At 32.2% G+C, this 12878-nt stretch overlaps 1 protein-coding gene across 3 annotated transcripts in view; it reads left to right on the top strand.

The window, feature by feature from the left end:
• The window catches only part of LOC129222817 (uncharacterized), a 47609-nt gene extending 38488 nt beyond the window's left edge, over positions 1–9121 (top strand). For 2 of the 3 annotated variants that reach the window (XM_054857371.1, XM_054857380.1), the window contains 3 exons: positions 14–80; positions 3290–3567; positions 8771–9121. In XM_054857371.1, coding sequence (XP_054713346.1) covers positions 14–80; positions 3290–3567; positions 8771–8939 — 514 coding nt within the window. In that variant the 3' untranslated portion in view covers positions 8940–9121. The remainder of the gene's footprint in view (positions 1–13; positions 81–3289; positions 3568–8770) is intronic. The other variant, XM_054857387.1, reaches the window with a different exon arrangement.
• The last annotated feature ends 3757 nt before the right edge of the window (positions 9122–12878 follow it).

The raw sequence follows: 12878 nt of genomic DNA, 5'->3' as shown, positions 1-12878 counted from the left end.
TTTCCTCCTTTAGGATCTGTAGGATTGAAAGTAATCTTTTTGAAGCTTTTGAAAGTCTTTGTCAAAATGAAGAGAATATGGTAATTTCATTTCTTTTTATTTGCTTTAATAAATTTAAATGAATAACTAGAAACATGAGTAAAATGTTTGTTTTACTTCTACTTTGTGTTTTTGAGTTTAATTTGAAGAATAAAATTTATTATTTACTATTTTTTCAAAAAAAAATTTCCTTTCTCCTCAAAAAAAAAAAAAGTTGTTTTTCTTGTTTTTTGAATAAACTTTTTCCCATTAAAAATAACCTTAATCGTCATTTTTGTAACTGTGCCAATTTTGCTTATGTGGTCTATGAATTTTTTACCAATAAATGGCAGTAAAATTGGCCTGTATTGGACCTGGAAATTAAAATTGAACGATAAATAGGAAATATTTCGCACATTTGTTTTGAAATTTTTCTCCTTTTTTTTGGGGGGGGGGGGGATCTATTAAGAACTAACCACGGGCAAATTCAACAGCTCTTGTAGACTATAGATTCTGCATCCTGGTATGACATTTCCTTCATAATTTTTTTTTCTGATAACTTGATTATTTTTTTAATTGTAGAAAGTTACTGGTTGTGATTTTAAAATAGGCAGCAATGTCATTTTTTTTCATTAGTTTGTTTTTATCTGCAAACTTCAAAATTCTAATTTTATCCTCAGTCAATAGATAGAACATTTAATTTACACATTTCACCAACCTTTTTATAGGAGATAGAAAATTAGAAAAAAAAGAATCAAGTTTTCGCTTGAAAACTGATTAGCTATGAAAATAGACCCCTTGTGATGAAAGTAAGCGCTTGTAAAAATGCAGAAGAAAAGTGCAAAGTATCTAATCTCTAGTGAAAACACCAATAGCACACCCCTCATCCCCTATTCACCCATTCTCCCCTATTCTATTGCCCCTGTCTCTTATACTCATACTTTCCAGGAAAAAAGGATGAAAAACTACATGCAGATGTCTCTATAAGTGGTTATACTACAAAATTTCCTAAAAGAAAATTCAATTAAACCTTGTGCTTTTGTAGCAACAATTTAGACAGATCAAAGGTAAGACAACTATAGAAATTACTTAAGAGTTTTTGTGAAAAATACAAGGTTTTTTTTTTTTACAAGATATCAAGGGTTTTGAGATCAGAAAGTTCGAGATATCAAGGTTTGACTATATTCAAACAATAATAATGCCAGTTTGAAATTGAGGCACTGAGTAGCAAAAGGATGTGAGGGAACCTTTTTAAGTTTTGAGTAAAATGTGTGCAAAGTTTAAACCCTTAATAGATTTTCATTGAAAAGTTTTTCAAAATCAGGCTGTATAACAGCACCTGCCAGGAATACTAGTACAGTTGACTCCCGCTACAACGCGATTCGACTTACGCAAAATGGCTATAACGCGAGTTTTTCCGGAGTAACGAATTTTAGGGCTAACGCGAATTCCTCATCTGCAATACGAATTTTTTTGGAAGGAAGTATCAGTTTCGTTATTGGGTCCTAAATATTGATTTTGTGAATATATTTTATCCCTATTGTGTCACTGATAACGGAAGTTCCCTTCACCATACTAGTCCACGAATCGCCTTATTAGTGCATCAAATAACCACTCGGCGTCTTTCTTTCTTTTTCCTTTCTAAATATTAAAGTTGATGAAATGAAATGGAATCTTAATCCACTGTTTCATCTAACGTTTGTAAAGATGCTTAACTAAAAGTATGTCGAGGGTAGCACGACATTAAGTATAAGTGATGTACGTGCCATGTAGTTTTATTTTATGTCTTCCCCTGCCATTGATCATTTATTTTGTGCATCTTAACAGTTTTTTGTGTTGAATGAAGCAGCTTTTTTATGTTTTAATTACAGTAAAAGTACAGTTCTTAATTATAAGAAACTTTAATGTTTTGTTGAGGAATGCCTTAAAGCAGTTTTAGGGGTATTTATGTGTCTTAAAGAATTTGGTATTTTTCAAAAAAATTTGTATACATACCCTTTTCTACAACGTGAAAATTCAGCTTACGCGAAGGGTCTTGGAACCAGAGTTGTGCAAATTTTAATTGCATTGACAATTAAAGATTAACAATTGATTAATTGGTAAACGTAACCACAACAACTAACAATTGATCAATTGTAATTGTGGAAAATTACAATTAACAGTTAATTGTTAATTGTAGTTTACTACAGTTAACAATTAATTGTTAGTTGTAGTTTACCACAGTTAACAATTACTTGTTAATTGTAGTTTACTACAATTAACAATTGTCGATTGCTTTGTGAATTCTAATTAAAACTAACTCATAAAAAAATTACTAGTTTTGTACAATATATTCTACAGACGACAGGTCTACCTGGGACGTTGACACTAAACAGGTATCATATTACTATCTAACTATTTAAATACACATGTTAGCAACAAATAAAATATCAGTAACTTTATTACGAGCAATAAATTATTTACTGCAGCATATGACTTTTCTCAAAAAATCTTATGGCTCCAGCAAAATTTCCTCAAAAAAGGTATATTTCAATTAAAAATTAATTTTTTTTTTTCCGTACTAGTAAAAGTCCAAAGAACATCTGAAAAAATTACAGAAATGCATCTTAATTACACGATTTAAAAAAAAATTAAGTAAATAGAGCGGTCTCTGAGATCTTACGTCCCCTGTTATATCTTCTTTTCTTATTTCCCCTGCTACAGGGTAAACTATAAAACAATGTTTTGCACAATTTTAAAACACTTAATTAAAACACAAACATTTACATGTGGAAAAATTTTGCCAAGACAAGAATAGCTCACGTGGCGAGCGAGTAATCAGCGCTGAACGAAAATACGAATTCAAATAATACTTTGAACTCTATGCTGAACTGTACCTATTGATACATTAAGTTAATTGTTAGTTTTAATTGTTTCATAAAACAATTTTAAAAAACAATTGCAATTATTTTAATTATGAAAAGTGATTAACATACATTAATCTTATTAAATTAATTGCAAAGAACAATTAATAGTTTAATTGCAATTACTTTTTTAATCAATTAACAAGGCAATTGAAAAAATAATTGATTAATGCCCAACACTGCTTGGAACGCATCCCTCGCGTAAGTTGGAACTAGACTGTGTGTACCATCTCTTGCCCCAAAACAGATAAGTGTTCTGTCACTACTAGTTATATGCAGCACTTACACCCCTTTGCTTCTAGGTACTTCAATCCATTATTTGTATTACATGTGATGTTTTTTTAATTCAGGAAATTTATTTTTGTTAGATGACCTTGTTACACATTCTCCTGTGCCAGAAATCGGATACATCTCAAAGAATACAAGAGTATTGTATTAATTGGATAATCTTAAAAGTATTGAGTGATGAAACTTGTTTTCTTGCTGAATTTCTGTGGAAACAGTCACCCACTTCACTCCGCAAAATTGCAAAAAATAGTGCAAATTTTTTTAGTTTCTATACAGACTTTTTAACTAGAAAAATTTCTTCTATAATGAGTGAATTTGAAGATCAGGAAAGCAGCATTTCATCATTTAGTAATGATAAGTATGTTTTGTTTAATTTGTTTAGTAATAATGTGTTCTTAAATTAACATTTACATCATGCTGCTTTACTTTAAAACTTGTTCAGTAGAAAGGTTTCTTCCCCCAGGAAACCGAAGCAGTCTGGCTCCAGGTCTCTTATTTCAAATAATATTTTCTTAAATGTGTTTTAACAGCAACTATCTCAACAGTTTATATGAGCAAGAGATAAACAAAATAAGTTTGAGGTGGAAGTTGCTTCTTTGCATTTGAAAAAATTACGGCAGCAAAGGCGCTGGGAAAGAGCTACGATATTTATTTAATGTTAGGAAAGTGCTTTATTAATATTATGGAAATAAGCATGCATCAGGATTTCATCATAATACAACTAAAACAAATGTTGAACAAGGTGTATTAATTAGTCATGATCCTGGATGCATAATTACTGGTAATAAATCTAACTGCTTGGAGTAGTGAATTTAATTATAAACAATTTTTAGGAAAATCTGCTATCAGAAGTTTAGTAAGACCTTCCTTTGGAGTGTGCTTTCTAATTTTGATCATGTTATTATTTTGTTAGAGATATTTATTATCTTATTAGAAGTGATTTGAAGAGGTTTGAGTATTGTGTTTTAGTATAACTGTGATTTTAGATTTGGATTGTTATTTCAGACTTTAAACCTTACTTAGGTCTAATCTTAAGCAAAACAATGTTGGAGGGAGTGCTACACATTTATTAATATTGAAGATTATTTGCTAAATGTTTGCATGTTAGACACAGCCAAATGACATTGAATTACACTGTTTAAGTCTTTGATCTTGAAATTAAAAAAAAATTTATGCCCCTGTACCTATTTTATTACTTATCTAAATTATTTGTCTTTTAATTTACATCTCCCTCTTGTTTTGTTTTCATTTCCTGTAGTCAATTCAATTTATTTTTGCTTCAAGGATCATTAATACCATCAAAATTAAACTTATTGTAACATTAGTCAAATCTCCTCCTTTTTTTCTCTGTGAAACTTAATGTGCAGTACTCTTGTTTAGGAGAGCTGAATAGTCCTCCGATCCTAGTTCTTGGCTTATTGTGAGCCTCTCCTTTCAATAGTACTATGTAACTGCAACATTCGTTGATATGCTGCTCTTTACTGGACTTGATTACTGCAGGACCAGTCCCCTCCCTGGAAGGACCAGTTCCCCCCCTCCCCCCCCCCCCCCCCAGAAAATGAAATTTTTGTCGTCATAGTTACAGGGCCTGCTGCTAGGCGTCTGAGCGCCCGCGTGCGAAACCTATTTTGGTCGCCCCCCCCATATCATGGGATATTCGCGCCCCCCCCCCCCCCGAGGGTCATGAAAATATTTTTATTATTATTATTATTTATTTATTTATTTTTTTTTTTTTTGAAGTAGGTTGAAAAAAATCTTACTAACTTGATTTATCTAGCGATCTCCCCCCCCCCCCCCAATAAAAGAAATCTCTTTGCCTGCGCAAAAATTTCCATGTTCTGTACTTCCTAACATACGAGACACATAAGTTGTTCTTTTATTGCTACGTGAGAAAGCAGAAGATGAATGACACTTTGCCACTTTTACCAATTTATAGATTCTTCTCTCAATCAGCTTATTTTGGTGATTAGCTAGCACATAACGCTTACTAGTAAGCAACCTGTTGCTTCAGTATCTTAAATGAAACTTTTTAATAAAAAAAGAATAAAATTAAGTCATATTTTTGATTTAATATTTCTCTGAAGAGAAAGCTTGACATACATAAAATAACTTTGGAGTTTAAATGTCGGCAATGAAGATAATAAGCAAGTAATAAGCTTAGTAAGCGAGTAATATGTTTAGTTTATGATCGAAAATATGAAAAAACAGATCTGTAATTAATGAGACATGAAACAGTAACAGAAATAAGTACAGCAATTAGTTGTATGTTTATTTTGAGAACTTTTTTTATACTACATTTCTATTACAAAGTTTCAAACCCACTAAAAATGTTTTAAAACAGTTCCAAAAGCCAATATGATTATGAGTGAGTGTAGAAAATGAGTCAATGCTCATATCAAGTAGAAAACATAAGAGAGTTAGTAATAGCATTTTTTGATTTGAAATGAAAAATACAAGCTATACAAAGAAAAAGAACTTCCCAGGAACTCTTAATTTTTTCGGATTGTCAAATTCGTTCAAGAAAACACAACATTTTATTCCTTCTTTCATGCAAAATGTACAAAGCAAAAGACATTTTTTTCCATAAAAAAAAGAAAGAAAGAAATGAAAAATACCTGCACAGAAATTGGCATATTTTTTGCTTTCTTGCAAGTTGTTTAGTACAGAACATGTTCAATTACGAGCAACATGTGATATTTTGATTAGGTTGCATTGCTCTGAACAGGATAACCTAATGTTTAGCACATTCGGTTGGTAAATAAACGGTTTGAAGTAAACTAAATGTTGGATAAATAAGTACATCATTGATAAAGCACAGTAAAATTTATGAGAAGTGCAAAAAGCACTCTGGGTGAGCGAAGATCTAAAAAATGATTGCAATTGTAAAATTTTTGATTTATCAATGTCTAGCTTTTCGAGGCACGAATTTAAAAAAAAAGAAAGAGAAAAATGAAACCAGTATTTTTTCAGATTGTTGCTAAAGTAAAATACCTGTAATAAACAGAATGGTTCCGGAAAGTGGAGAATTTATAGGGTGAGGTAGTAGAGGTAGTGCCTAAAAACGAATGCGACTTCACTTCTTGGGTCATTCATTCCATACAGATTTAACGGATGAGTGCGCTCGACCATTTTTTAATTGTTTTGAAACTCATATCCCAAAAAGATGCATATAAATAATGTTTAAAACCACTTTTATTTTTTCTCTAACCTTAACCCTTGGTTTTTTAGAGGTCATCAAAAGTCATTTTTCGCAATCAAATATGGGACTTTTAGACCTCTGCCTTTTGGCCAAAATCTATTTGAATTACATTTAAGGCAGTTAATTTTACTCTTTGATGTTAAAGTGCATAAGATGATAGTCTTACACGCTGAGTTACGTGACTGTAACTTAATAACTAAAATAAGGGCAACAGGTTAAAGTTCAAGGTCAAATGTAAAATTTTTACTCATTTCAAAGGGGGATAACTCGCGTAGGGGACAGAAACACAAAATGAAATACGGCAAAAACTAATCGCTGAAACCATGCTAATAAAAATATGTAACTGTTGCTGTGTGTTTGCTTACCCTTTATTGGTTACAGCCCCTCAAAGATCAGAAAAATGACAAAAAATGACATTTTTAAACCCCTGTAAACCAAAAGGGGATGGAATTAAAAATAAAATTTCTTGACCAATTGAGTATTCCATTCAAGTATTATACATGTTATATATATTGTTTTGTGTATTTGGTTTGTAAAAAAGATACAGGTCTTTGAAATTGAGCAATTTTGCTAGTTAATTTACACACTAAAACAAAAATAAAAAGTGAAAACTTCATTGCACTTTCTTAAATGGCCTATGTAATATGTTATACTGAAAAAACATATTTTAAGTATTAAAAAAAAAAAACTATTTTAATTTGATAACTTAGAAATATTTGGACATGAATGAATAGTTCACACTGCACTGCCCTTTCACATTGGAAGCTGAAGCATCATCTTAACACTGCACTTACAAGTATGAGGCATATAAACCATATGAGGAAATTTCTTCTTTAGTTGAAACAAATTTATTCTCCATCTATTTTTTTATTATGAAAGTTCTGGAAATGATTCATGAATTTCAAAGTTTTTATCCAAATAGCGAAAAACACTTGCTCGTGGCTGGACAGGTCTCGAGTTTCATCAACTTTTACTAAAGATCATCTGCAGATTTTTTTTTTTTAACTTCCTATTGCATATGATCACTGATTTGCGCGTTAGGTAAATTGAATTTCCTGATTTCTTAATATTCTGCGCAAAATATTTGGGGGTGCAAACGCCCCCTCTTGCTCCCCCTATTTGCCGCCCCTGTTTTAACATGTGTGTGTGCTACCCTATACCTACTTATTTTATATTGTATTTTCATTATATATTGATTTCCTTTTTTTTTTTTCGGATTTTAGTAATTAAATTTTTGTAGCTACTTTTCTGGTAGAGACTGGAGAAAGTACGAAACTTTAAGCAAATTCACTTCTTATTATTTAGTTTTCCTTTGAATATATTTTTTTTGCTGTACCAATTTGCTTACATCTGCAAAAAATCCCCATTTCACTTTAAATTTAGTATTCATGTTATTTACAAGCATAATTTAATAATTCTGTAGCGAGGATATGTTGATGGTGAATCACCGATATACCTCTAGCAAAATCTCCTTTTTTTTTCCTTCAAAGGTTGGCCAGTATGATATCAAATTGAAGGAAATTTAAAGCTCTACAACCTTGTCGTTAACAATTTTCATAAATACTGATCCTGGGAAGCACTGGGAGGGAGGAGAAGGAGCAAATGTTTAACAAAAAGAGAATTTTTCTGAAAATCATCGATTTTTTATAACATATACCCGGGAAAATTATTGGAAATTCGACAAATATGTGTAGAAACAGTTTCATAGGAAGTTTACTTAGCTTGAATTTTTAGTTAAAACACATTTTTTCCACTGTTTCTGACATTTTCTGAAAAAACCCAAAATTTTCTTCCCCCCTCCTTCCCACCTTTCGCTCACCCCCTTGGGGCAGGGACTTTTAGTATGTTTACTTACTAACTACCCCTAACAATATTCTGAAGTCAAAAATTGTCTCTTATTCCATGCACTCTATAATGTGTTCATTGACTGGATTATTGGGCCACTCTTAGGGGTGGACACCCTGTATATGAAATCTTAAAATTTCTTTAAAAGAGATATATTAAAAAACAATAAGTAAAATCGCTTCCAATGAAAATGGAGCACACATAGTTTGGCCAAGTTTTAACATTAAAAATTTTTTTGTTGTTGGAGGGAGAGGGATGAGGATTACACCACAAATTACCACTCCAGGTGACACTTTTGCTTGGTATGTCACTTCTTCAAATCATTGTATTGTTATCACCATTGTTGAGTGCAGTCTTCGAGCTAGCGCCTAGTCCTGCCCCTTATTCTCATTTTGAGATAATTTGGCTCTGCTTGATTGTTTTTCAGACATTACATTGTATTTTCTGATAAAGAATTTCATATTTTCATGCTAAATTTCCTATTTATGAATGCTTTCTCATAGATTCTTATTTTTAGGCTGCAAGATTCTTCCTGTAAAATTTCATTTGAAGAAATTTTAAAGCACTTTCATTGTCTATTGTCTGAGGATGATGGAATTGGTGAATCTACCAAACTATTCCTTTTAGACTCAGTAAATAACTCTTCTGAAAGAATATGGAAAGAAATATTTTCTCGTATATGTTAATTTTATGAATTATGAAAAATGAAGTTAAAATTCAATAGCATATCTAAAATTTTTGTGTAGTAGCTGACAGTTGTAAAATATTATTTTGCTTGTTTGCTATTGATTCGTGTTTTCTGAACTGAAACAAAAGTCTTATTCCCTATGTCTTGTTTTCCTTGAAGTTTTTTGTATTTATTGTTACATTTTTGTCATTAAAAAATTTCATATCAAAATAAGCTACTGTTTTATTTAATCAGAAATCATGTTACTTAGTACTCAGTTTCAGCAATCTGTACAAATTCAATTTAATTGTGAAAATTTGAGTGTGATAGTAATGCTTATATTGAACATGATTTGTTTTGAAACTTGTTGAAAAGTTAAACGATTTTTTCTTTTACAGAAGTTTTAAAACTGCACAATTTTTTTTTTTTTTAAATTTCATACAGTTGAGCCCATTTATTAAAATTTCCATCAAAAGAATATCCTGAAATTTTTAATGTTCCAAACTGTTGCTCATTTTAATCCCAGGTGATGAATGATATATCGGATAAATGATGAAATATCCCACAAACAGAGTCAGAAAAACATTTTCAATCATAAGAAATAAATACTTGCAGGTATATGCTTTGAGGTTACAAGGATTTCCATGCGAATTATGTGATCCTATGGATGCGAAAACCTAAGCTAAATTTCAAAATTTTAAAACTAAGTTTCTTTTTGTAGATATCTTTGCATTTGTAAGCTCACATATTTTTAGGAATTATATCTCCACTGCAAATCATACGTTGGTGAGACCTTTCTTTTCTTAAGCTGTCGAGTGAAGAAATCAAAAGGATACCCAAATTTTTGAGAATAAAGGAAAAACTAGCAATTCGCTGCTTCTTAGAAATGCTTTGTTGAGGGAGGGGAGAAAAACAAGTGCAAGAAATCAAGTAGCATAAGTGTTATTTATGAAGATGAGAGATACCACTAGGAGCAAGTCCCCCATCTGCCTATAGTCCCTTAATAGCAAAATGCACACAAGGATTCCAAAACTATGCCTTTTTTTGAACGTAAGCGCCGCGGCACTTCTGAGAAAAAAGTTTATACATTGCCGATGCGACGGATACAGCAGGTGCGGCGCATATGGTTTGTTTTTGTTTTCGGTTTACAACATTTTACAGAAAATAAGCTACTTTGAAAAGAAGGATAAAATGAAATGCTTGGAAGTTTCTTCGAAATGATCAGAAATGCGCTTTAAAATGTGTTTTGGATAAAAGATAACAAAATTTTTCTTTTGATTTTCTGGTAGTAATATTAAACACGCTTTTTTCCCCAAAGTGATCAACTATGCAAAATATTGATGAATTCATTATCGGTGTGTCCCGCCTTTTTCGCACAGTTTAGCTTCCAATGTAATTTAAGTATTTTAACTAACGAGAAGATAATATAAAATTATGCCAGAATGTGTTTTATGTCTTAAGTTTTTAGTTAAGAGGATTGAGCAAAAATCGAGTAAAGATCTGGAAAATTTGCGGTATTCTTATTTCACGGTCAAGTCCGAATCTCCTGCTTTAAGCATAGTTTTTTGGACTAAGGTGCTGAAATTTAAGCGAGTTTAACCTGTAATTATTTCAAATTAAGTTCATAACTTTTTTTAACATCCATAAAGGCGACCGTTCAAAGTTTTTTTTCATGCGAAATGTAAACATTTTCGGCAGCGATCCGAAATTCGGCCAAGTCCGTGGTTGTCGGATTTAGGGTAATTAACTATCAGTAAGTAGTTGGGATTTTTTTTTTTTTTTTTTTGGAAATATTGAATCTGTTTAAATTGCGTTCCAGATATCTTCAAAAAAAAAAAAAAAAACTAACAGAAACATCTTTTTTTTTTCACATTATTTGTTAAACTGAAAGCGCGGCGTTGAAGTCGGGTGCGGTGCTAATTTTAAAAATACCGCAAGTGCGAACTTGCTGGCCCCATATGCCAAGCCACATGAAAAGAATTACTCAGTTATCACTTCTTGATGCATAGGAGAAAAGGGAGGAATAACATTTCAGTAATTTTTTAACCGAAGGAAAAAAATGACAGGTGGAAAACTAGAACATTACTCGCGATTATGAAGAGATGCGCATGTCCGCAATGAATATATCCGCAAAGCAGCAAATATTTTCTTACAGCAGCGAATGAATGTATCTGCGTCCGTGTAAAAAAGGAGAACTTGAATGATTGTCGCTCGATGCGCTTGCTCGCGACGAATGTATCCGCACACCAACGAATATATTCGCCTTGCATGCTTGCGTATATACTAGCTATTAATATTTTTTACGAATTAATTAAACAATATCAGTTTAAAGAAGTGAAAAGTAAGAATTTGAAGTATTATCGCGAAATGCGCGTGCCCGTGCCCACAGCGAATGATCCGCACAGCAGCGAATGTATCCATCTTACGCACTTGCGTATATACTATCTATTTATGACTTTTACAAATTAATTAAATAATATTAGTTTAAAACAAATTAGAAGTAAGCAGTAAGAATTTGAACGATTATCGCGAGATGCACGTGCCTACAGCGAATGTATCCGCACAACAGCGAATACATCGTACTCGCGAATGTATATACTATCTTGTAATATTTTTTACCATCTAAATAAATAATATAAATTTCAATTTAAAACGAATTAGAAGTAAAGATATTATCTTTACTTCTTATTCGTTTCAAATTAATCTAATCTCTGAGCTTTTACGATTATCGGACGACGTGCAACTCCGCGGCGAATGTATCCGCGCGCGTGCGTCTACATATTATCTAGCTCTGCCCACAAATTGCAATAATTTTCCAAAAAACAATGAAATTAGCTGATCATACAGATTTAGATGCGACTTTGTACAAATGGTTTGTGCAGAAAAGATGTGAAGGAATACCCCTCTCTGGACCAATGATTCAAGAAAAAGCTTCGATTCTCAACTCGAAGCTTTTGGTGGTTCTGATGACTTCAAAGCCAGCAGTGCTGGCTATAGAAATTCAAAATTCGCCATGGTATAATTCAACTCAATATCGAGGATGAAAAATTGTCTGGAAATGTCGCAGCAGTTTTCATTTGTCGCAACAATTGAAGAATTGATGAGAGATGAGAATTCATCCCCAGATCAAATTTACAACTGTGATGAAACCGAACTATATTGGAAAACCCTTCCTGAAAAAACTTTAGCTGCAGTGAATGAAACTTCTGCTCCCGGAAGGAAAGGAATGAAAGTTAGGTTCACTTGTATTAGCCTGTTCCAACGCATCAGGTTCCCACAAGTTTGAACTAGCTGTTGTTGGAAAAGTAAGAATCCGAGATGTCTTTAGAATGTAAACAAACCTGCTCTTCCTGTACACTATTTAAATTTAAAAAATGCTGGGAACCTGCTCTTCCTGTACACTATTTAAATTTAAAAAATGCTGGGATGGATTCCAATTTGTTTTCCAAGTGTTTTTTTTTTTTTTTTTTGATATTTTTGTGCCTGCAGTAAAATTTTGGCAAGAAAAAAAACGTTTGAATGGAGCGCTTTTGTTATTCGACTACTGCCCAGCTCATCTGGAACATAACTCTAAAATCTGGTAACATCTGGTGCTTATTTTTGCCTCCGAATACAACGTCTCTGCTGCAGCCTATAGATCAGGGAGTCTTTAAAATGACAATACCGAAAGCAGTTGATCAGAAAATTACTTTTTGAATCTGGTGCAATTTCAATAGTTGAGTTTTCGGAAAACTATTAACATCAAAGACGTTATATGATCGGTGACGCGTGGGAACTTTTCTGCAATCGACATTAAAACGAAGTTGGTGAAAACTTTTGCCAAATTTTTCAAGTGGCACAGATGAAAATGCTACAGACATTGCGAAAGATATTGTTACTGAGTTTTCAAGCCTTTTTAACACAATGAAAGGCTTTGAAAATTGATTTTCATTTATAATTCAAATTTATTTAACAGTTG

Source organism: Uloborus diversus, chromosome 1, assembly GCF_026930045.1.
Source record: "Uloborus diversus isolate 005 chromosome 1, Udiv.v.3.1, whole genome shotgun sequence".
In the NCBI taxonomy this organism is placed as follows: Eukaryota; Metazoa; Arthropoda; class Arachnida; order Araneae; family Uloboridae; genus Uloborus; species Uloborus diversus.
Note: the sequence above shows the minus strand (reverse complement) of the source record. Positions and strands in the feature narration are given on the sequence as shown.